General features: G+C 39.5%; 1 protein-coding gene across 5 annotated transcripts in view; it reads left to right on the forward strand.

Annotated features, from left to right (window-relative positions):
- WWC2 (WW and C2 domain containing 2) overlaps window positions 1-26,655 on the forward strand; it is a 179,430-nt gene that overhangs the window by 110,928 nt on the left and 41,847 nt on the right. For all 5 annotated transcript variants that reach the window (XM_084627437.1, XM_084627435.1, XM_084627434.1 and 2 more), the window contains 4 exons: window positions 4,352-4,594; window positions 12,428-12,517; window positions 13,356-13,978; window positions 21,692-21,815. In XM_084627437.1, the coding sequence (XP_084483563.1) occupies window positions 4,352-4,594; window positions 12,428-12,517; window positions 13,356-13,978; window positions 21,692-21,815 (1,080 nt within the window). The remainder of the gene's footprint in view (window positions 1-4,351; window positions 4,595-12,427; window positions 12,518-13,355; window positions 13,979-21,691; window positions 21,816-26,655) is intronic.

Consider the following 26,655-nt stretch of genomic DNA (forward strand, 5'->3'; position numbering starts at 1 on the left):
GTGTTCCAGTTGTGCTATGTTGATACTATTTCTGGTACTTCTTCATAAAATAGGTGTGTTGAAGTAAGGCTTTTATCAGAAACCAATCTTATTAACCTCACCCAATGAAGGGACTTTTTTCCTTTCATTATAGAGACACAGAAGCCTAGAGGGGCTTTTCACATTGAAGTTTCAATTTCTAAAGAACTAAGGAAATTCCCAGACAAAAATGAGATCTGAGATACTATTAAAGTTGTAAGTAGTGTGATACAGCATGGCCAGAGGGCAGCAGGAGAGTGTTAGAAGGGAGCCTTATGCCCTGTAGAGGGAAGAAAGTTTGCTATAAATTAATTAAAGCACCTGAAGCCAGTCACATGATAAAAAACCCCTGCTTCAATCAGACAAGAGGAGGAGTTGAAGTAGAGTGGATTGGCATTGGAGCGAAGAGCAGTTTGGAGGAGTTGAAACAGAGTGGATTGGTGTTGGAGCAGAGAGCAGTTTGGAGGGAAGCAAAGAAGAGTTTGGAGAAGTGCTGTGGTGGGCTAAGAAGACCAAGACCCTAGGTAAAGTGACACCTGGTTTGTGCAGAGAGACGGCAGGAAGCCGCAGAAGCTGAAGGGCAGGAGAGGGAAGTAGCCCAGGGGAGGGAACCGCTAGTTCTAGTGGTTTACTGCTATCCCTAGGGCCCCTGGGCTGGGCCCCGGAGTAGAGGGCGGGCCCAGGTCCCTCCCTGTCCACTCCCCTCCTCTAGGACACTAGTGGGACAGTTAATACCCCAGTTCAGAGGCAAGAAACGGTGCCCTGAACCCCCACCCAAGAAGAGAAAGCGCAAGACCCATCATAGTAGTGCCGGTAATTTGCCACAGTAGATATCAATTTAATGAGAACATTATAACTTTGGCAGTCAGGGATGGAAGAGGAGACATTTGAAGTCCTAGAAATTAAAACGTAACTTTTTTTAAAAGTAAAAGGCAGGAGATTACACAAACAACCTTTATTGTTCCCCATATAAGCACCTAACAGCTAGTCATCTTATTGGGAAACTGTACCTCAACCACATCTCCCATATAGACCATAATACTTGGTTTTGCCAGTAAATCAGTACTGTCTGCAAAAATGTAAAGACACAGGGCTATGGAGGTTATCTCAGTATCAAAAGTTGTATGATTTTTTTGGCTCTGGTTCATAATGTAAATAACATCAACTACCATCCAGTACTGTAGATACTAACAGACAGCACCTTTCCATAAGGACCGTTAATTTAAACATATGCCGTCCTCCATTTCAACGATGTGTTGGTGTCAAGAAACACGGCATCTCACATCTTCTCTCTATCCATGTAGACCAAAAACACTGACTGCGTCAGTCTACCAAACCCACCGTATAAAGTATATGTTAATACGAATACATAATACTGCACCATCAGATCTAGCTCTCTCCTCCATTACATATGGGATTTGGGTCAGATTTAAGGTTTTTATGAAACCTTAACTTTGAACTTCCAAGTATTTCTTCTTTATAACTAGAACATTTTAGTAATGTCATTTTAATTGAAAGACAGAACACATTTAAAGGCTTCCTTTTAAGGGAAGGGACATTCTGGTTTTATCAGTGACTAGAGAATGCTTTTGATAAAATTCCTGTATCTTGAAATAATGAACGAAGGTAACCAGTTTGTCCTCAGTCTCAATGCATAATCATATCACAGCATCTCCCATGCCAATTACTGTAGCCATAATCATTATTATAAAAGTAGTAAGTATGACCCTTCTTTCTGAAGTGTCAAATGTGTGAGATTCACTTGTCTTGTATTAGAAGAGTCAAGCAAGGGAAAAAACACTTTTTCAAATGGGTTTCCCAATTTGGAAAGTATAAGAAAATATTTTCTTTTTCAAAAGGCTACTTGCTTTTTTTTTTTAATTAAATTAATTAATTCATATTGTTTAGCCAGAAAAATCTCTCTTAAACAGATGGAACTTTGGCTTTAAATACACTTGGGCATTTAGGGAAAACAGCAAATCCTGTGGGACAAACTCAGATGTTGCTACAAAAAGTCAGCTTTACTGGCCTCAACTACAGCAGATAAACACTTTTAAACTATTGTACAATGCTTCAAGTGAATTTTGGTGCTCACAAATTGGGCCCGGCTTTGAATCTTTATTTACAGAGGGCAGGTACTGCATGAGCAATGCTATCTGTGGTGAAGCTCTTACTAATGTGCCTTGACCCGGTTAAGTGGGGAATGCCTCAGAGGGTGAGAGGGTAATTCAGTTTTCATGTCCATTTAATCCCTTTCCCCTCTGATGAGACGGTTAACAAGGTGCCAATTATGATAGTGGATAGCTGGCTACATCAGAGAAAGCTCTGAGACCACCAACTCATCCCATAAGCCATTAAACAGCTGTCAGCAGCATCTATTTTCAGACACGACCAAGGTTAGCTAGATTTGAACCAGTGACTTGGAGATGAAAGTCTCTACATCCCATTCTCAATGTGAAACCAATCAGTTGGTTTCCCTACAAGTCTCTCCTCCCTAACAGAATGTTAAATATAAATAATTGATATATTGAGCAGCTCCAAAATATGTTTACGTATAAATTAAACAGTTTATTTTTTCAGTCTCCCCAGTTGTTTGGTTACTGACTTCGTACTGCAGCTTAAAGTACTGTGTTCAACTTTGGTTTCATTGTTGTTTTATAAAATATCATGCTTCTCACTTGTGGGGTTTTTTTAAGCTGCTGGTATAGAGGTTGGAGTGGGGAGGAAATCTCCAAGATCTCAGTTTGTGATTCAACCACGTTTGTCCTTCTGATTTCTGAATTAAGTAATGGGGCGGACAGGTTATTGAGAGACCTGTTTTTTGTGATCAGTGACGCTAATAATATCATGCTTATTTAGCATTTTGATTATTAATTTTCCAGTACATCGAGGCAGTTGTTTATGGCTTTTCTGGTTGAAGCTAAAGAACAGCTGATGTTGGGTCTTTCCAGACTGCAGAGAGATTGTGAATAACAAATTTACTCTTGTTTGTGAAATATTATATGGGCCAGATCCTCAGATGATGTAAATTGGCATTGAAGTCAGTGTAGTTACACTGATACACCAGCTGAGGATCTGACCCACATTTATTTAACAATGACAAGACACTCACTGCTTCTTACCCTGAGCTATCCTGCAATGTGCTTCTCTCTCACCTTCCCTTGCTCTGACCTTCTCCCAGTCTAGAAGAGGAGAGGTGCTGAATGGCTCTGGGAAATGTTAATGGGTGAGATAAACAGCTTTTGAACTAGGTGGTCTGTTGAAATCCAGCTCATGTTGGTAGTTACTGAAAGTTCCCATCCAGTAATTATGTGGTCCATGTGATGTAAGTTTGATGGTCTTTGAAGCTCCCAGTGGGCTTCTGTATCTATGTAATGAAAAGCCACAATACAAATTTGTGCCCGTTAGTTTCAGCAGAGAGGTTGAGGACTGAATGGTTATGGAGAGGGAGCTACTAGAAGTAGTCCTTCCTAGTCAGGGTTGAGTCATGTTAGCCGGATAATGTTGGGAAGCTTCGACCCGCCCTTAGACATACTACAGTATATCTGTTCTGTCAATAAGCAGAAGACTTGCAGTCTAGCACCTCTGACAATTCACCCAGCCTTTAAAATGTTATCTCCCTTTCCTTTTTGCTTGCAACTGTTAATGGTACTTTACCTTTCAGAAGGGTGATAAGACTTCCTTCATCCTTTGAGACTCATTCATCTATTTGCCACTAGAGTTTGTGCCCAGATATCACGCTCGTTATGTCACAAAGTTGTACAAATATTCCATTACTGCAATTCAACCAGCCTCTAGCACTTTAGGGTAGCTGGGTACCTCTCTTGGTTCCATGGTCTACCCAGTGCTTCTACAGTGTCAGCAGACTGATGTTTTTAAAACATTCTAGCCGTAAACTGTATTTTTAAGTCAGCGTTTGGACTTTAGGAGAAAGAGGTTCACATTTTAAATACATAAATCTTCACATTTTAGTATGCCTCCATATATGAATTAAAAAAAAATAAATGTGTAAGGGAGCACATTTTGGGGCATAAGCCAGTCATTAACTGCCTGGTGTTTGAAAGAAACTTCCCCATATTGGCAAGGAATGGGGTTCGTTGTACCTTCTGATGCATCTGGTACAAATACAGGCTACTGATCTGATGCAGTGTGAAAACTCCTTTTTCGTGAAGCAACATTAATTGTAAGCATAACTTTTTGTGCAAAATCTATATCCTGGTATGTACATGTCACGCACCTTTGTTGGTAGTTATAAAGTCTCCATTTTGCACTCCCAATTCTTTGGAACTGTTCAGTATGCCAGACCCAAATACATGTATCTCTTTTGTTTTAGCATGGCAAACTTAAAGATTGAACTATCTAAATTAGATAGTGAGACCTGGCCTGGAGCACTGGATATTGAGAAGGAAAAACTGATGCTGATCAATGAAAAGGAAGAGCTTTTAAAAGAACTGCAATTTGTCACACCGCGCAAACGCACTCAAGATGAGCTAGAGCACCTGGAAGCCGAAAGAAAGAGGCTGGAAGAAGAGCTGCTGTCTGTGAAAAGCACTCCTAATCAAGCACTTGCTGAGAGGTACGTTTTCATCTTTTGCTAATGTTAAGTACTGTTATCTGCAGTTTAACCTTTGTACTTGTTGCAGGTCTGTGCTGTGCCTTGATGGACCATTTTCCTTCAGTAACTGTTCTGTGCAGATCATAATTACATTTATTATTATTCCACTAAGAGTAACACAGAGGATCCTGTTGTATCATGAAAGAAAACACACACCCTGTATCGGTTGTGCAGTATCGGTTGCTCTGCATTTGTTACCAGCATTAAAATGCCTATGAAAGATGTTGGATAATTGAGGAATGTCAACATACCATCAGGAGGGCAATATATCATTCACTGGTTTCAGATAATAGCTGTAAGCTGTTTGAACTCTGGCTATTTGATTGTTGCAACATCTGAAATCTCTCGCTGGGTTTCATTACACAAATAATGCAGATGTGTCACTGCTTTAAGCTCAGAAGAAGGCAATTGCAGCAGAACTTCACTAATTTGCACTAGTAAATAAGATGCCCACTGCAACATACTGAGTTTTGCCAGCTAGAGAAAGAGCTTGAAAAAATTAATGGAAACTTTGTCACAAAATACGACTTACGTTAAACAATGGTGGATGTAAATTTTATTGGGGATTTTTTTCTCGCGCGTTAGTAAATACACTGTAGTATGTCTGGTAGAAATAAAGAAGTCAATATTCAGACTTTCACTATTGCACTCTGTCAAAGGTCTGATCCTGCTCAGAGTCCCATTAAAGTGAATGGCAATGGGAGCTAGATTGATTTGAGCCCTAAATCATTGAGTAGAGAAGACACTTCCCATTTCTGTGTGCAAATTATGTCAATTGTATATTAGCAAAGGGTAGATTAAGCAAGGTTTGATTTACACCCTTTTCAATCCTTTAAATTGTGGTTTGTTTCAGTTATCCACAGAAGCAGGTTAGGGGTGATCTCAGCCTTATGAAACTACTGAAAAAATTTCCTCTTGACTTTTTGAATAGGAAGATTTGATTTGATGTTTTAAAATGTTAAAACTTTGTCGTCTTTATACAGTTCACCCTTCAATGGAGGGAGCAGGCAAAGACTATCTGTTCTGCACTCAGGAAGTCTAGTTTTGCGAAGGGGACTAGGTTTGAGGATAGGATGTAGGGAGACTTGTGCGAAGGGGCTGGCAGGAAAAATAAGGCAATTTGGAAGGAAGTATAGCAGAGCGGGATTACCTCAGAAGAGAGCCAGCATGCTGGGTGTGTTTAGTAATATTTACAGTCTCAAGAATAATTCCTGAATCATGTGAGAATTAGAAGTGCATAGAGCCTTATAGATGTAGAGATGTGTTTGAATGGAACTAAATTTCCAAGGAAGAAATTAACCAGCTGTGTTAGTAATCTCTCTGATTAAGTTACCAGAGATGTGTTGCCCTCTAACATCCATTGATGAAGTAATAAATAGAAAAAAGAAGAATCATAAAATCACATTTATAACAAATTAAAGAGTGTAAACCAAGGGTTTGATAAGTAGGCTAACTAGTAACAACTGGATCCTGGTTCTTATGCTATGATTTAGCAGTTGATTTATTAGTCTGTGTCTGAATTTGCATGTTTATCACTAAAGATAATTTTGTGCTTATAGGTGTGTGCACATATAAGACAGATTCTTAATTTACATGAGTATAATAAAAAAGTAAGTTACATTTTTTTTCTGCTATCAAGAAGAGATGTGATGATGATATTTTCCAGGACTCTGTTTACTGTGTGGCTGGCTGGTGACCCATTCTGGACTAACATTTCCCTCTGTCCCTCCACAAACTGTCCTCTAACTAGAATGGCAGAATGCTGTGTCTCTTCCGAGGCCGTCAGCAGTTCTGGTATTCTGTCTTCTGACCAGCAGGTGGTACTTGAAGATAGGGTGCTCATGCTTGACTGAACATTATAATGAATCTCAACCTGTAACCTTTATAACTTAACTACATCCCATACCTCCAAAGTAAATATGCTCTTTCCACACTAAGCTTGATTTGTTGCATCTCTTGCTGACTCAGAGGTACTCTAAATTTTGTAAAAAGATTCAAAGGTGAACCTTTCCTGAATTTTTAAACTCTTTTAATTAATGGTCAAACCTCCGAATGTTACTTCCCAGAGGACAAAAGAATCACCCCTGCAGTGATTGTGGGAGCAGCCAGTTCAGAAAACCCATCTTTTCTTCAACAAATGGCAGTGTGGCTGTATTGCAGTCTTCTTTTATAATCTTCAGTGAATACGGTAGGTTTCTGTCTGGTTTGCACGGAAATAGCATTCCATTTTTCCTAGTTATGGAACTATCAAAAGGGCCCCCTGCTGTTTCTCCTTGATTTCCATTTATGGTAGTGAGTTCCTTTATTTCTTTGGCCATAGGAAAGGTCCCCTGATTGATTGTAGGCTGTCTGGTCTTTGAGGGAGTTATCTAGTGAATTGTTTTTCTGTGTCCTTGTCCTTTCATTACTGCTTCCAAAATGGTGGTAAGGTCTTGTGTTTGGCATCGACAACCATGTCCAGATCACGTTGGGAGAAGAAGGTGGCGTGGGGGGCAGAAGAAGTGAAGCTGCTACATTTTGAGGTATTGCCCACTCAATTAGAAAACTTTCTCACGTGAAGGAACTGTCCTTAGTCTAGAAAAATGGCTCTTTAATAATTTTTTTTCACATTTCTGCTCTGTTGTGGAAAAGGACTAAGAAAATTCTCTGAAGTTTTTCAGAAGTTCTCCTGATAATTCAGTTGCATTCCTTTAAATCACACTAAATATTTTTGTTCTTTGTGGGATTTGTTGTTGTTGTTGTTGTTTTGGTTTTTTTTACAAAGGGTCAGATCCTTATCTGATGTAAACTGGTATAGTACCATTTACTTCACTAGAACTATATCAATTTATTAGCAGCTGAAGATCAGGCCTAAAATATTTTTCTTAATGCTATTTTAAGTCTCTTCTAAATCTCTTTATTTTATTTATACATTTGTAGAAATTGCAGATTGTGTAATTAACTTCTGAAAATAAGTTGTTGTTTTTTAAAGTACAACCTATCAGACTGTCTCAAAAACACATATATAATTAAGAACATAAGAATGGACATATTGGGTCAGACCAAATGTCCATCCAGCCTAGTATTCTGTCTGACAGTGGCCAGTTCCATGTGCCCCAGAGGGAGTGAACCTAACAGGTAATGATCAAGTGATCTCTCTCCTGCCATCCATCTCCACCCTCTGACAAACAGAGCCTAGGAACACAATTCCTTACCCATTCTGGCTAATAGCCATTAATGGACTTAGCCTCCATGAATTTATCCAGTTCTCTTTTAATCCCTGTTATAGTCCTAGCCTTCACAACCTCCTCCGGCAAGGAGTTGCACAGGTTGACTGTGCGCTGAGTGAAGAAGAACTTCCTTTGATTTGTTTTAAACCCGCTGCCCATTAATTTCATTTGGTGGCCCCTAGTTCTTATATTATGGGAACAAGTAAATAACTTTTCCTTATTCACTTTCTCCACACCACTCATGATTTTTTATACCTCTATCCTATCCCCCCTTAGTCTCCTCTTTTCCAGTCTGAAAAGTCCTAGCCTCTTTAATCTCTCCTCATATGGGACCCGTTCCAAACCCCTAATCATTTTAGTTGTCCTTTTCTGAACCTTTTCTAATGCCAGTATATCTTTTTTGAGATGAGAGGACCACATTTCTAGGCAGTATTCAAGATGTGGGCGTACCATGGATTTCTATAAGGGCAATAAGATATTCTCCATCTTATTCTCTATCCCTTTTTTAATGATTCCTAACATCCTGTTTGCTTTTTTGACTGCCGCAGCACACTGCGTGGACATCTTCAGAGAATTATCCACGATGACTCCCAAGATATTTCTCCTGACTAGTTGTAGCTAAATTAGCCCCCATCATATTGTGTGTGTATAGCTGGGGTTATTTTTTCCAATGAGCATTACTTTACATTTATCCACATTACATTCCATTTGCCATTTTGTTGCCCAATCACTTAGTTTTGTGAGATCTTTCTGAACTTCTTCACAGTCTGCTTTGGTCTTAACTATCTTGAGCAGTTTAGTATTGTCTGCAAACTTTGCCACCTCACTGTTTACCCCTTTCTCCAGACAATTTATGAATAAATTGGATAGGATTGGTGCTAGGACTGACTCTTGGGGAACACCACTAGTTACCTTCTCCATTCTGAAAATTTACCATTTATTCCTACCCTTTGTTCCCTTTCTTTTAATCCGTTCTCAGTCCATAAGAGGATCTTCCCTCTTATCCCATGACAACTTAATGTACGTAAGATTGAGGGACCTTTGTTGAGGGACCTTGTCAAAGTCTTTCTGGAAATCTAAGTACACTGTGTCCACTGGATCCTCCGTGTCCACGTGTTTGTTGACCCCCCTCAAAAAACTCTGATAGAATAATAAGACATGATCTCCCTTTACAGAAACCAGGCTGACTTTTGCGCAACAATTTATGTTCTTCTATGTGTCTGACAATTTTATTCTTTACTATTGTTTCAACTAATTTGCCTGGTACCAATGTTAGACTTACTAGTCTGTAATTGCCTGGATCACCTCTAGAGCCCTTTTTTAAATATTGGTATTACATTAGCTATCTTCCAGTCATTGGGTACAGCAGTTGATTTAAAGGACAGGTTACAAACCATAGTTAATAGTTCTGCAATTTCACATTTGAGTTCTTTTAGAACTCTTAGGTGAATGCCATCTGGTCCCAGTGACTTGTTACTGTTAAGTTTCTCAATTAATTCCAAGACCTCCTTCAATCTGTGACAATTCCTCAGATTCGTCACCTACAAAAGTTGGCTCAGGTTTGGGAATCTCCCTAACATCCTCAGATGTGAAGACTGAAGCAAAGAATTCATTTAGTTTCTCTGCGATGACTTTATCGTCTTTAAGTGCTCCTTTTGTATCTCGATTTCCTAACACTTTGGCAATGAGCTTTAACAATACATGATCTATTAATAATCACAAAATAAATATTTTTAAAATAGTGCAAATCATTCAGGTAGGATGCTAATGCTTTCCCCTTTACTACTTTTGCAAATTGGCCATCATTTTATGTAACTAGGGCTACAGAAAATCCTTGGCCTAATCATAGTCCGAAACCAAAACCTTCTTGTCTTTAAACTATTATACATTTAGCAGGAAATACAGCATGCAGAAAATACAGCATGTTCTTAAAACAAGAAATACCTTTCTTTTGACTATGCTTACTTTATTTGCATCAGACTTGGGATGAAATCCTAGCTCCACTGAGGTCATGGGTTAAACTTCTGTTGACTTCATTTATCACTGAAAAGAATATTCCCTTTAGATTTCCAGACTTGACTCGAGATTTGTTTACCATCATTGCTGAAACAATGGCAGAGCATATGGTACCAGTAGCAAGGAATATTTAAAGATTACTTAATAGGAAATGAAAAAGTTTAGAAATAGTGACTAGGAGGATTAAATCCAGTAAATGAATTAAATAAACATGAAGCATTATCAGTTAGTCGATTTCCCTTTGATGTAAATAATACCTAAAATATAAATATTGCATGCCTTCAAAAAATTTCCCAAAGTCTCAGATTTTTTAGTTTATATTCTATTGCAGTCTTGTACTCCTGATAGTGATTTTATGCTGTCAACTTCTATTTGTGACTCAGCCATCTTATCATTGAAACCTTTGAGATTTAGCGACAGAATTGACATAGCATTCTAAATTAGATGTAATTTCACTTAACATTAACATTAAATCAGAATAATCAAATGTTATTTCCAGTGACTGAACTACATTAAATATAATAGAGAAATCTTAGAAGTACCAGTAGACTGATTTAGAGGAAATTTCATTTTCAACTGATTGTACAGCCTTGCTAACAGAAATATAGGTATATGAGTAAGGGACACTGATAAGAGCAAAAGGCTTCTTATCACATATTCTCTAGTCTTCATTGTTTCTGGTAACTCAGAAGTTACAAATTTTTGCACCTCCTTCCTTACCTAGTTGCTGCTTCCACAAGGGAAGGTGAAAAGATACCTTTAAAAAGTCACAAAAATATTAATAGAAGATTAACATTGCCTGGGGGAGAAAAACAGGAGAAACTGTAGTTCAATAACTGTAGAAAGAACTGAAAAATTACAAAATGGCTGAAATGGGGGAAAGAGTCTGAAATCATAGATTATAACAAGCAGCAGAAAAAGTAAAAGGGTTTAACTTGGGAGCCTTGAGAGACTATCAACAGCAATATCAAGACACTAAATGGGACCATCCCTACCCAGCATCTGCTTAAGGTTAGGCTTCTCCTTAAGTGCTTTGCTGAGCAAGGATGTGCTTAAACACTCTGCTGAATTGGGGCCTTAACCCCTCCCTAAGGTATTGGTGCCACTAAAGAGGCTTAGTCCTGGGACCCTCTGAGTGTAATAATCTGTTTTTCATGCAGGTATAGTATCTTTGAATGTGTATGCTATATTTGCATATGAACGTTGGTTTGTTCCTGCTGGTACTGAGTGAGGAGTCTAAAGGGAAAGTTTCTGAAATAAGCCTAAAACTTCTTTTTTTAAAATGGCTAAGACTTGTGATTCAGATCAAGTGCTTGAGAAATATTGTGTGTAACTTGACTGAGCAACGGCTAATGGGGAACATAATAATCCACAACTATGGGAAGAGAATTAGTTAACTCCAGCAAGAGATAACAATGTATTTAGCATTATGTCTGAAGAGATCAATAAATGGTATGCTAAGGTAAAATTCTGAACAGGAGTCTAACTGTCAGAAGAGCTTTTCTGACAGATCTGCCGGACTGTTGAATTGTCAGCCAAAAGAAACCAACACATTTCACCACTTGGATCTTTAGAGCTAGACTGGACAAATGTACAGGAGGGAACAGTCCTACGTTGGGATTAAGATGAGCTGGATGATGCGGTGGGGTCTCATCTCTAACTTCTGTGACTCTATGAAGCAAAGACTGGAATGTTTGGGATGCAGTACTGTGTGTCCTGGACTCCTAGATACTATCCAACATCTCTGAATTCTAAACCTACTTGTTAACTTGGATCCTGTTTGGGGTATCAGATATTTTTCTATATCCATATATGAAGCATCTGATGTACAAAGGGACTCTCTCTTGACTCCTGTTTCAAACAGCAGTAGTCAAAGTGCACTACGGAACTTACTGTACCCAGTAGCAGTGTTCACGCAGCAGGTTGCTGCACAAAGCTGGTGAGCTGTTAGATTTACTCCCTGGCCTGCTGCTTGCTAAGTCTCCATGCAGACAAACACTAGTGATTTTGCTTCCATTTTTATTTTTTTTCCACAGTATTCCCCAGAGTTCTTAAATTTTCAGAATTTACACTAATATTTGCTTTCCTGTTTCCTGGGGTTTGTTTGGTTTTTTTGGTGGAACTGTATTAGATAAGTAGCCAATATACAGCTTGCTAAAATGCAATAGATACAGCTTTTACACTTTTTAAGTTATGGATGTTTTCCAAACTCCTATCCCCATTCTTTTTCTTTCTCTTTGCATGCATGACATTTCTCTCTGTATAGTGTGTATACAGATCTTATTTATTACTTGTATGATGACTCAAGTTTGTGTGGTGCCTTAAATTTCACAGTCCCTTTTCTAAATTGCTTAGAATCTTAGCCTGTACAATGTAGTTGAAAGCTAGGGCGAGACCAAGTAGAGTCAGAACTGATTAGCAATGACAAGCAAGGGGAAGGAAATGGTTATAAGGAGGAGTGGGAGGCCTTAGCTTTGTTTCCTAGCTATAAAATATTCTTCCATATTTACTTTGTGTCTTGTATATTTTATAATGTCTTTATATACTTGAATATAGTTTTTTTTTCCAGGTTGAAATTGGAAGAGAGAAGAAAAGAGTTGGTTCAGAAACTTGAAGAAACTACAAAGTTAACTACTTATTTGTATTCGCAGCTTAAAAGGTAAGGCTGCATTTTACATTATGTTTTAACAAGAAAAAAATAAAGACCGGTTTTCAGCTGTGGTGCAGTAGAACTGAATATGTCTGAACTTCATTCTTAGGTATTCTGCTAGCTGGAGACTGAAACAAGTTTGTTTGATAATTGTGGCAAGACACATAGGTGCAGTTGCTTCTAGCATTCTCTGTGCAAATCTGCTGTATCTATATAACTTTAGTAAGTGTACAAGAATGGATTTTTGCACGTTTTATAATTAAGCAGAGAGCAAAGCATCTTCTTGCTTAGATTAAAAAATGGTTGGCAACCATCTTTTAGTACATGAGATGTCTCCAAAAAACCCTTGTTCCTAATGAAAATCCTTGGGGTTTTTTTTGAGTATGACTATATCTATAAGTTTGACTGCACGACCGTCAGCTTTTATTACCGACTGAGCCTCATTGCATGGACATCTTCATAAACATTAATGTAAACCGTTTGTTCTGGTTTTCTTTTTTTCAGTTAACTTATTTTTTCCAGAAATAAAATATTTGTTGCAATGATAATCACAGTGACATTTTCCCCTGTAATTCATTATTTTAAAGTCTGACTTTATGAAATTACATTATTGTTGTTAATTTTATAGTCATGACAGAGGGCTGCCTACTGTACAGAGGATTTAAAGACCCATTCACTGCCCTGACAGGATTATAATTTAAATACCTCATGTCACTGTTATAGGGATAGCATCCCCTTTGTGGTCCAGGAGTGCACCCCTTCAGACCTCATCTTTTACTATTGTGTGCTGGTGGTCAGGTCTATAGTAGATTAATAACATAAATGGTTGTTTGTCCTGTCTTTGCAGTCTCTCCGCCAGTACATTATCTGTCTCTTCAGGGAGCAGCCTGGGATCCCTGGCATCCAGTCGGGGGTCTCTGAACACATCCAGCAGGGGGTCACTAAACTCCCTCAGCTCCACGGATCTCTATTATAACCAAGGCGATCAAATAACAGACTTGGACTATCAGTATAAACTTGACTTCATATTGCAAGAAAAGAGTGGTTACATTCCTTCTGGGCCTATCACTACTATTCATGAAAATGAGGTGGTCAATTCCCATGGGAGATTGGGATACAGTGACTCTTCTGGATCTCTGGCAGTAGGCCACCCTCCAAAATTGACTGAGCCGCCCAAATCTGTGACATCACTGTCTTCAAGATCCTCCCTTTCTTCCTTGTCCCCTCCAGGGTCTCCTTTGGTTTTGGAAGGTGCATTTTCAGTGTCTGCCCAAGATTCCCCCCTGCACCACCTCATCACAGACTTTGAAGACTGTGAATTGCCTGGTGATTTTGCAGGTATTAGTCTCTGTGAGAATCAAATGTCATTGGACTCTGAAGCCAGAGCAACCTCACAAGCTCTTACAGATGATAAAGATCACAATGAAAGTGTTCGGCAGCCTTTGTCACCTTTACGTGAAGGAAATGCAGGTAAAGAAATAATTGTAATCTGAAACCTCTATGGAATGGATAAAAATTATTAACTAGGGTCCTGACTTTTAAGTATAGGTCTGCCTCTAATATGATCAATAACCAATTTGGGCAGGCTACACCTGCGCTTGTGGGCAATCAGTAGATATTAGGAACAACATGTACATTTTTAAATTTAGGGTTCTGTCCTACAAAGTGTGGTGTCTGCAACTTAGATTGAAATCAATCCAATGAACTTTACAGGATGAGTGAGGTCTTTAGTAAGTAGTCAACTATCTTCTTTATTACCTTAGAATATAATTTGTTGTTGGTTTTCCAAAATAGTATCTCAGCATTGGTCGAACTCTTCTCCCATTGAAGTCAGCGGTACAACTCCCATTCAGTTAATTTAAACTGAAGACATTCAAATATTCTTTTTTGGTTAGTTAAATAACTGAGCTGTGCATATGTACTCTAAAAATGTCCAGGCTGAGCTATCCAGATACTTGATGTATTCATGCACTCTATGAGGATTTTTTACAAGCACCAAGATATATAATCTTCTTTGGTTCTTAGGCCCAGAAAGATGTGTTTTCTTTGAAAATTTGCCCAAGAAGGATGAAAACAACAGAAAACAGAGAGAGGCAATTAACATGCAGTTGCACTACTGAGCTAATTAATAGTTGGGATTCAGTAACCACTGTATTGGCTGTTTAGGGAATCCTGTACTAATATGCTTCTTTTCAGTTCTGTATGAAGAACTCTGCTTGTTTAAGTTTTACGGTGGAGAGAGATGTTCAGACCCTGATTTGGGGGAAGAGGAAAGGGGGAGTTGCTTTTGTGTACAGTATTGCACTGCCATCTTCTGGCCAAGATGATAAGTTGCTGTCCAGCCTTGGTTTCTTTCTTATTGCTCTTGTTACTACGTACTCTGTGACTTACGAGAAGAGCTCATACACATCTAATTTTTCAAAAAACAGATTCTGAAATCTGGTTAGCATGGTCACTCTGACCTCATCAGACTGTAGAACTCTGTACGGCACAGTGGTGGTGATAGCCAAATCTGGTGGAACAATAATCCTTGTCAAAGGCTGACTTTTTCAAAGTTGAAAGTCTATGTGATGCATGATCCTCTACCATTTAGTTTCCAACATTTTTTTAAAAAAGTCATTCTCGGGCAGTTGTGAGGAATAACAGGGAATCTGGGCACTACCTAAAGGGCACAAGAAGGTTGCATGAGCATCCTGTGGAACTGTAAGTGACTTCAGAATGAATACCTCAGTTCTCAATAACTAGCAGGTCAAAAGGCAGGAATCCTGAGTAGCAATAGAGCAATGGCCAAATCTCTCATGCCCTGCCATAGCTATCCCTCCTTCTTCTTTGCAGTAATCCCACTAAGGGGAAGGAGGTGGGAGGAATCTATCCGACAGTCGTGGCAAAGTGAGTCTTTCTCTGATGCTTGTAGTTTGTAAGGCCCAAGGAAGGCGTTACTGTCTCCATTCTAGAATCAGCAAAAAATGTGCAGAGGAGATGCCACTAAGGATGCCAACAAATGGAGGATTACATCAATATAGATGCAAAAAAACCCCAACAATTGTTGAATGTTGGAAGGATATTTTCCTCATTCAAGCTATGCAAAGAAGAAGCATCCATATAGATTTGCTGCATGCAATGTAAGAGAGACTTTCATTTGATTACAGTCTTCTGTAATAATATATATTTGTAATTCCCCTGTCAGTGAGTTACCTAATGCCTCCTAAGTGACAGTCGTAACATTATTAAAATCCCAGTTGCCAAGATGTGACCAGTCATTACCAAATCTAAGGTGCTGGCTTTGTTGCAATTGTTGAGATGTATGTTGTGTTATGCCATCCCTGCACGTTTATTATAAGAACATAAAAATGGCCATACTGTGTCAGACCAAATGTCCATCCAGCCTAGTATTCTGTCTGACAGTGGCCAATTCCAGGTGCCCCAGAGGGAGTGAACCTAACAGGTAATGATCAAATGATCTCTCTCCTGCCATCCATCTCCACCCTCTTGCAAACAGAGCCTAGGAACACCATTCTGTACCCATTCTGGCTAATAGCCATTAATGGACTTAGCCTCCATGAATTTATCCAGTTCTCTTTTAATCCCTGTTATAGTCCTAGCCTTCACAACCTCCTCCAGCAAGGAGTTGCACAGGTTGACTGTGCGCTGAGTGAAGAAGAACTTCCTTTGATTTGTTTTAAACCCGCTGCCCATTAATTTCATTTGGTGGCCCCTAGTTCTTATATTATGGGAACAAGTAAATAACTTTTCCTTATTCACTTTCTCCACACCACTCATGATTTTATATACCTCTATCCTATCCCCCCTTAGTCTCCTCTTTTCCAGTCTGAAAAGTCCTAGCCTCTTTAATTTCTCCTCATATGGGACCCGTTCCAAACCCCTAATCATTTTAGTTGGCCCTTTCTGTACCTTTTCTAATGCCAGTATATCTTTTTTGAGATGAGGGGACCACATTTCTAGGCAGTATTCAAGATGTGGGCGTACCATGGATTTCTATAAGGGCAATAAGATATTCTCCATCTTATTCTCTATCCCTTTTTTAATGATTCCTAACATCCCGTTTGCTTTTTTGACTGCCGCACCACACTGCGTGGACATCTTCAGAGAACTATCCACGATGACTCCAAGATATTTCTCCTGACTAGTTGTAGCTAAATTAGCCCCCATCATTGTTGTGTGTGTATAGTTGGGGTTATTTTTTCCAATGAGCATTACTTTACATTTATCCACATTACATTCCATTTGCCATTTTGTTGCCCAATCACTTAGTTTTGTGAGATCTTTTTGAAGTTCTTCACAGTCTGCTTTGGTCTTAACTATCTTGAGTAGTTTAGTATCATCTGCAAACTTTGCCACCTCACTTCTGGCCTTTCTTATGGCACTCCTGGTTGGAGGAGTAATGGATTTATCTTTTCTCATACTATGTCCATTTTTCCATTGAGGAACTGAGGCACAGAGATTAAAGAGCCTAATTCTCAAAGTGCTGAGCCCCTGCTGCCCTATTTGAAGGCTGTGAGAGAACTGAGTTCTCAGCACTTCTAAAAATTGTGACTTGCCTTAGTTCATACGACGACTGTGTGGCAGAGCTAGGAACACAACCTAGATTCTCTTGAGTCCTAGGCCTTAATCACAAGATCATCTGTTATCTTTTTGAATCACCTGTAACAATTATTCCTCAGTATCTGTGGGTACATCCACACTTGGAGCTGGAGGTGTAATTTCCAGCTTGGGGTCATAGCTGTGGTGATGCACCTGGGCAGTGGGGTAGATTAGCCGGCCTGAATGAAGTCCCACCCCAGACTCTAGTTGGACAGGTAGCCCCTTATGCCACCTAGGTCACCACAGCTACCCTGCTATTTTTAGCATGCTAGCTCAATCAAAGCTAATGCATGTGCATTTATTCTAATTGGAAATTACAGCTCCAGGTCAAAGTGTGGGCGGGCCCTGTGTGTCTTGTGTTACTTGGCTTTAGTTGTCCACAACACACTTTCCTTGGGAGAGGGTCCTCCCGTCCTTGCCTTTTAGACCAGAACAAGAGCAGTACCTTTAGATTTAGAGACTTGTGTGTCTTGCAGGCCCCATTGTGTGAGGGCACCTGCAGTCTGAGTCTCCTCTGAGCTGGAAGACAGCGTGCAATCTTTGAATGGGCAGCATTTTTCTCCTTAAAAACCAGTTTTATTAATGAAAAATATAGAAAAATAAATTATAGAAAAACAAACAAATTCCTCAGCATACCTAAGGTTTACATTGCCAAAAGTCTACCTAGGGAGGCTATGGTCAGTTGCATTCATATGCTTCCAAGAGATCAAATCCTTGTGTTGGACCGTCTTGTCTGGCACAACAGAATGTCTCGCCAGAAAGTGTATTTTATTTATTTATTTTATGTTAGGCTGCTTCTCTTTCCTTTAAATAAAAAAAATCCTCCGCCTTTCCAGTGATGTCCAGGTAGGAAGAAATAAACACACACTCAATGTCCTTTGTGTACTGGGGATGTAATTTCCAGGACACACATCCTGCTTTCTGTCCAAGCAATTATAGTAGTCTGTGTGTGTGGATTTGCTCTAGTGATCAAAGGTGAAAAGTTGTTGTGTCGGAATTGCCATATTTCAGGGCTCTCACTACCCATTCAGTGTTGCAGGAGAAGATATTACCCTAATTGTTTGGCATTACCTGTTAACTCTTTCTCTTTTCCATGAATCCTCAAATACAGTTTCAGAAGTTAGTTACATAAATCCCATTTCATTACATATGTTGGGTCTATAAATGCTATTTTCATACTATTCTTCATCTCCCAGCTGCAGAGTTATTGTGAACCAAAATAATGATGTAAATTTTTCAATAATTTGTATTTTTCTAAAAGAACATGTAGCCAACATGGTGATCCAGTTGATTCTTAATTAAGCATTTCAGGGTCTACATTGTCATTTAATTGCCTGACATAGGTATTTGAGCATCTAAGTACTAATTTGATTGTCTAGGTGCATAATGTGGGGGTGCCCAATTTATATGCCCAACTGTGAAAATTGGGGCCACAGACTCAGTCATTTGTGGCTAGAATTTACCAGCAAGGAGCACCTGGAAAAAACAGCCCCAAAAAGGTAAATTTTAAAGGAAAGCTAGAATTAAAATATCTGAATATTAAATGAATATATTGCAGCGTCTTTTTTAGTGGTTTTATCATGCTAAGTGTTTCAATACTTTCCAGTTCATAGCATGGGGAGCCATCAGGGATTGCATGAGGCACTTGGGACTTCCTTTTGTCTCCTTCAGTTATGTACAGAAAGAGATATCAGAAGTTGACTAAGGACTTGTCTACCCAGAGAAATAGCTATTGCAGAATTAGTGGACTAAGCTAAGGGTGCCCACATAGGGAGCTAGTACAGTACTTGCTTTATGGCGCTTTAAACTCGCACCCTGGCTTTTTTTGCGACAGTTTTCCTGTGTAGACACGCTCTAAAGCACAAGTGTTCTGAATCTGTGAAGTGCAAAATTAGAGCTTTACTTTACCTTTACTTCTTGCTGTTCTTTTGTCTTTTCAGTGTAATGGAATTTAGTGTTTTGTCTGCTTTAGAAGCCTCACAGAATCTGATATAAGATGCTGGAGGAATGATTCAATTCAGTTCTTCAGTGGCCAGTTGAGTCACAACCAGTTTTCAAAAAATACAGCTTAGTTTCAACAACTAACTTTATGCTATTTTCGATACTCTAGCTGTTCACAATGTCCAAGTGGGCAGGGCGAATAAAGAGACAGATGTGAAAGGGAGGCATAAGGTGGCCAATGAGAAATCCAGGTCCCTGGTTTTGCTGATTTGAAGGAATATAGCTTTAAATGTTTTGAAGGGATGATACAGAGAAGAGAGGTATAGGTCAGCAAAAAAAGCCCTAAATTGTAGCTCTCGTTCTTGACAGTGCCACTGTATCTTTAATTCTAAAAGCACTTATATTTTTTAAAAAGCTATAAATAGAGTTAATCCTTATGCTGAGATTTCCTATTATTAATATATGTAGTGCCGTGTGTGTATAAATATAAAACACAAAAAAATTAAAAAGCCTACATTAAAAGTACATTAAGGTTGCAAAGTCAAGAACTCAAAAGTTAGGAAATGCAAAAAACAATTTAACCCCACCCCTTTGTAAGCCTGCATTATGATAGTCTAGTCTTTCATTACATGATACGTACAATTTTTTCCACAGGACCCCTGCCTCATTCAGTGCGCAGGATGAATGGTGCTCAGGGAGTGCATTGGGTTGTGTAATGAATGAGGCTGTTTTCTGTGGGACACTTGCAGCTGGCAGGAGCAATTGTAGGAAGCATTCTGCTTAGCCCTGGGATGGAGCATGTTAAGTAGCTGTGTGGATGGTGCATGCATAGTCTGATCAACTGCTAGGCATCTAGGGCATAGAGCTTGCTCAGTGCAGGTGGAATAGTATGAGGCCAGGTCTAAAGTAAAACTTACATTGGTATAACCCTGTTGCTCAGGGGTGTGAAAAATACACACACACACACACGCGCGTGCATGCCCCCCCCCAAGCAATGCACTTCTACTGACCTAACCATGGGTTTGAACAGCATTGTGTCGACAGGAGAAGGCCTCCCATCGACATAGCTACTGTTTCTCATGGAGTTGGATTAATTATGTCAACGGGAAAACTCCCATCGGCGCTGCAGCATTTTAAGGATAGACCTGACTTGACAATTTAGCTGCCAAATTTTAAAAAGCTTTTATGGGTCATGTGCAAACTGCAGGGTTTTTTTTTAATAGGCTTATAATTTGGTCTAATTTATGTGGATTTTCACAAAGCAGCAAAAGGCACATGCCTGACACCAGGGCACTCACCCTACACCACACCAAATTCAAGTTCATGCACCAAAGCGTCAGAGTGTTAGAGCACCTCAGTGAAATGATTATAAGAGTTCTTTGAATGTGGGCAAAACCTGGTTTTCCCTAATCTCGCTCTTGGAAATGGCTGTCCTGTTTTAGCTGAAACTTTCAAAAACTAATTCAGTCTCCGGCAGACCTCTTGCATGGAAAATGTCAGCCGGGATGGTTAAAGTTTGGCAAAGTATTATAAGCAGCTAAAAACAAGGTTCGGTAATGGGAAGCAGATAAATTTAACTACAGGTGGTGCTTCCAGTGCCACCTATTACAGTACAAAACTCCCCGGCAGATAAAGTGTTTCTGTACTTGACTCTTGTAGGCACTTCTGTGTGTAGGGGAAGTACATATAGATTTACTGTTCTGTACAGATCCCTGCCGGCAGCAACCATGAAGTTCTTCCACAGTCAGTCTCTGTCATTGTCAAAGTCAATTGCAGGCTTCTGTAGTTATTCCTGGGGGTAATCAATAAATCGTGTCATCACCTTCATCCCTCGCATGAATCGAGGGGGGAGCACTTTATCATCAAGGAAAAAGCATCCGTACTGCTACAAATAAAAGCAGAAATGTAGCAATCAGTCCTCTAATCAGAAGCCTTAAAATTTTAACATCTTAACAAGATGTAAAGTCATGACTCAGGAGGTGTGCATAACACATACCAATATCCTCACTCCTTTGCAAATTAAAAAACAAACAAACGCCATAGGCCTGCAACTTACTGCATGGTAAAATGATGCTTTCAATGAATGCTGTGTGTTCGTTGCAGGACACTAGCATATGAATATTACTTGGAGGTTAAAATTAAGTAGTAGCTGGTGCTAAAGGTTCTCTAGCGTAAAAAGTTTTTGATGATAGTGTTAGGCATTCCTTTGCTAAACCAAACGGGAGTTTGCATTCTTAGGAGGGAAAACCTGAAGCTTCTATATCACTTCTATATTTTTAATAAAGCGTAGTTGTCAGGACTGGTTTTGTGTGCTGCTGAAATGTTATTACAGTGAGAATTTAAAATTGGAAATGTAGGTTCAAAGCTCAAGATAAAGATGAATAAGGGTGAGAGAAGCTTGTGATTGGAAAGGGAATAATAGTCATACATTTTCAAGCTCATCAGTTGAGATATGTAAACCCCTAACTAGAATATGCGACAATAGTAATACATCCTCTATCTGTTCAGTGGCGTGGAACAGAATTACTCCATGAAATTGAGCTACAGGTCATCACTTTCAACTTGGCAGTGTTCTAAGCTGTGCAGGTACCTTGCTGATAATTGTCTAGAACTAATGTTTATTCTTCCTCCCTTGCTTAGGTGTCAACTTACCAAGAAGAGCGGTAAGTCAGCAGCTTGAGGAGAAAGCAACTTGTGTATCTGCTGCAGTGTCTGATGAGTCTGTGGCTGGAGACAGTGGTGTATATGAAGCTTCTGTAAAACAGTAGGTTTAAGAAACTGTGTGACTTTTTGACTGAAATTAGTGCACTTTGGTCCCAGGAGATGATCTGTCCTGCCCACCCACCCATTTGCAGCTTAATTTATAAAGAAAAGTATATTAACAAAATATTTACTTTTTTATAAACTAGGAAACATGCACATTATAGTGGACTACCAGTGCTACTATAGTTAAGGTTTAGATTAAAATTGTTTTAGGCACCTTAATTTGGCCATGTTGCTCTAATATAATGTTTTCTATTCCCATTTCTCTTGCTAAAAGTATGTCCTAGGCAGAAATGTAATATGTAAACTATAGGTTTCTTAGAACAATAAACAAACTTTAGCACAGATAATAGAATTTTAAGAATATTACAAACAAAAACAAACTAAAGGGAGTCTCTAGGATCTTCTGTGTTCACCTCAACTTTTGCGTGTACCTGATATTAAGAGATCTGGGGAGAGAGGTTTGAGGACTTCAGGATGCGTGTGTTAATGAGATGCTTACCTAATATCCCTCTTTCAAATGTTCCAGCAGCAGCCACAATAACCTTCCTTGATGGGCAAATGAAGGTACATTATGGCAGGGGTTCTCAACCTTTTTCTTTGACCCCTGGTTGAGAACCACTGCATTATGGTATCGTAGAGGGAGTGGGCCTTCATTAAGTTCTGGTAAAACTTTTAGTAGGTTCAAAATTTCTCAAATTAAAAAGACAAAACAAAACCATTCAGATGAAACCTAGCATAGAAGGTCTTGTGAGATTTCTACCATTCTGAACTAAAAGCTTACCAGAACATCTCAGGAGCATCCACTCAGTCCTGTCCTAAAGCTGTGGATCTGTACTTCAGCCTGAACTCTAAGGCCTAACCTAAGCCTATTCCTCATCAGATCTTATCACTACTTCCTTGGTCCCTCTCTAATGTAAGGTTTGGGTGGAATTAGACTTACACAGGTAATTCTTAGCTTGTGCATAAAGTAGTGCTGTCGATTAATCGCAGTTAACTCACATGATTAACTCACGTGATTAACTCAAAAAAATTAATTGTGATTAAAAAAATTAATTGCAATTAATCACAGTTTTAATCACACTGTTAAACAATAGAATACCAATTTACATTTATTAAATATTTTTGGATGTTCTACATTTTCAAATATATTACTTTTGATTACAAATATTTGCACTGTAAAAATGGCAAACAAAAGAAATAGTATTTTTCAATTCACCTCATACAAGTACTGTGGTGCAATCTTTGTCGTGAAAATGCAACTTACAAATGTAAATTTTTTTATTTTTTTTTAACTTAACTGCACTCCACAACAAAACAATGTAAAACATTAAAGCCTACAAGTCCACTCAATCCTACTACTTATTCAGCCAATCGCTAAGAGAAACAAGTTTGTTTACATTTATGGGAGATAATGTTACACCAATAAAATAAAAACCAGCAGGAGCTTATGAAAGGGGATAAGGCAAAATGCCACATTTATTGTGAATACAGAAAGAATCATAGTAAGCAGTTAGTTATAGCTATAACATTCCATTCAATTTATATTTATTTCACACATTCATTCATACACTCACACAGGTTCTGCAAGGTTGTTATCATAGTTACCGGCCTTAGAGTTGCTCGTGCCAAGCCACTGGCCAGGTGGCCTGGACACGAGGAGGGAGCAGGGCCTTGTCAGATGCACATCTGATGCTCCTGGAAGTTGATTTGCAGAATCAGACCCTAAAGTTCTCAGTTTTTAGAGTCCATTTTTATAGGAATTTATTCCTATGCCAGTCTATGGGAATTGCTTCATCATGCTGTTGCTAAGTCAGTCAGCAGATGGCACATTCCTGATGGCTCCGTGCTGCCAGATGTTATCTTGTTCTTTGGTTCTCCCATCCTTGAGGCTGTTGGGTGGATTCCAGTCTGCCCTCTGGGAGTCCTCTGGTTGTTTCCAATTGACACCTTCAGCCAATCAACACTGGATTCTTAGGCTGGCACCTCCCTGATCATTCATTTATTATCCACACCAAGCATCCATCCACATACATCCTCTATCTCTATTTTAATCGCAATTGTTAACAAAGCGAGATAAATACAACAAAAGGGCAGGCAGTCTGTGTGTGCTGTTTCTGTTACAAAGTATGGCTTTGAGAACAGACTCTGTCTTAGGATGCACTAATGCAATTAGCAGCTTGCAAGTTTCACACAGAGAGGGAGAGAAACAGTAAAAACAAGAGACCAAAAACCAAGAGACCTCTTAATTAGTAATACCCTGGAATTTAAACTATGGGGAATCAAACTCATTTGTGATTTTAATACAGAACTTCTTTAATATGATCCAACAATAATGCTCCCCGCTTCTTATTTACAATGTCTCCTAAAAGTGAGAACAGGTGTTTGCATGGCATTGTTGTAGCCAGTGTCACAAGATATTTATGTGCCAGATATGCTAAAGATTCATATGTCCCTTCATGCTTCAACCACCATTCCAGAGGACGTGCTTCCATTCTGATGATGCTTGTTAAAAAAAAAAATGTGTTTGAACTCCTTGGAGGAGAATTGTATGTCTCCTGCTCCATGGTTTTACCTGCACTCTGCCATATATTTTGTGTTATGGTAGTCTTGGATGACAACCCAGCATAAGTTGTTTGATTTAAGAATACTTTCACTACAGATTTGACAAAACACAAAGACGGTTCTAATATCAGATTTCTAAAGATAGCTACAGCACTCGACCCGAGGTTTAAGAATCTGAAGTGCCTTCCAATATCTGACAGGGATGAGATGTGCAGCATGCTTTCAGAAGTCTTAAAAGAGCAACACTCTGATGCAGAAACTACAGAACCCAAACCATCAAAAAAGAGGATCAACCTTCTGCTAGTGGCATCTGATTCAGATGATGAAAATGAACATGCATCCTTCCACACGCTGGCTTTGGATTGTTATTGAGCAGAACCCATCATCGGCATGGATGCATGTCTTCTGGAATGGTAGTTGAAGCAGGAAGGGACCTATGAATCTTTAGCATATCATAAATATCTTGCGAATCTGGCTACAACAGTGCCATGCAAACGCCTGTACTCATTTTCAGGTGACATTGTAAACAAGAAACAGGCAGCATTATCTCCTGCAAATGTAAACAAGCTTGTTTGTCTGAGCGCTTGGCTGAACAAGAAGTAGGACTGAGTGGACTTGTAGGTTCTAAAGTTTTACATTGTTTTGTTTTTGAATGCAGTTTTTTTTGTACATAATTCTACATTTGTAAGTTCAACTTTCATGATAAAGAGATTGCACTTGAATTAGGTGAATTGAAATATACTATTTCTTTTGTTTTTTTCCGTGCAAATATTTGGAAAAAAAAATATAAAGTGAGCACTGTACACTTTGTATTCTGTGTTGTAACTGAAATCAATATATTTGAAAATGTAGAAAACACCCAAAAATATTTGAATAAATGTATTCTATTTTTGTTTTCAGAGAATCATAGAATCATAGAATATCAGGGTTGGAAGGGACCTCAGGAGGTCATCTAGTCCAACCCCCTGCTCAAAAGTAGGACCAATCCCCAATTAAATCATCCCAGCCAGGGCTTTGTCAAGCCTGACCTTAAAAACTTCTAAGGAAGAAGATTCCACCACCTCCCTAGGCAACGCATTCCAGTGTTTCACCACCCTCCTAGTGAAAAAGTTTTTCCTAATATCCAACCTAAACCTCCCCCACTGCAACTTGAGACCATTACTCCTTGTCCTGTCCTCTTCCACCACTGAGAATAGTCTAGAACCATCCTCTCTGGAACTACCTCTCAGGTAGTTGAAAGCAGCTATCAAATCCCCTCTCATTCTTCTCTTCTGCAGACTAAACAATCCCAGTTCCCTCAGCCTCTCCTCATAACTCATGTGTTCCAGACCCCTAATCATTTTTGTTGCCCTTTGCTGGACTCTCTCCAATTTTTCCACATCCTTCTTGTAGTGTGGGGCCCAAAACTGGACACAGTACTCCAGATGAGGCCTCACCAATGTCGAATAGAGGGGGACGATCATGTCCTTCGATCTGCTCGCTATGCCCCTACTTATACATCCCAAAATGCCATTGGCCTTTTGGCAACAAGGGCACACTGCTGGCTCATATCCAGCTTCTCGTCCACTGTCACCCCTAGGTCCTTTTCCACAGAACTGCTGCCTAACCGTTCGGTCCCTAGTCTGTAGCTGTGCATTGGGTTCTTCCGTCCTAAGTGCAGGACCCTGCACTTATCCTTATTGAACCTCATCAGATTTCTTTTGGCCCAATCCTCCAATTTGTCTAGGGCCCTCTGTATCCTATCCCTGCCCTCCAGCGTATCTACCACTCCTCCCAGTTTAGTATCATCCGCAAATTTGCTGAGAGTGCAATCCACACCATCCTCCAGATCATTTATGAAGATATTGAACAAAACCGGCCCCAGGACCGACCCCTGGGGCACTCCACTTGACACCGGCTGCCAACTAGACATGGAGCCATTGATCACTACCCGTTGAGCCCGACAATCTATCCGACAAGTCATCCGGGACTTCCCCCATTCGCCACGAGTTTTCAATGATAATGGCCAATGGCTTTGCAATCACAGCCGCCAATTCCTTTAGCACTCTCAGATGCAACTCGTCCGGCCCCAGGGACTTGTGCACGTCCAGCTTTTCTAAATAGTCCCTAACCACCTCTTTCTCCACAGAGGGCTGGCCATCTATTCCCCATGTTGTGATGCCCAGCGCAGTAGTCTGGGAGCTGACCTTGTTCGTGAAGACAGAGGCAAAAAAAGCATTGAGTACATTAGCTTTTTCCACATCCTCTGTCACTAGGTTGCCTCCCTCATTCATTAA

The sequence above is a fragment of the Lepidochelys olivacea genome, assembly GCF_965140295.1.
Source record: "Lepidochelys olivacea isolate rLepOli2 genome assembly, chromosome: 4".
Lineage (NCBI taxonomy): Eukaryota > Metazoa > Chordata > Testudines > Cheloniidae > Lepidochelys > Lepidochelys olivacea.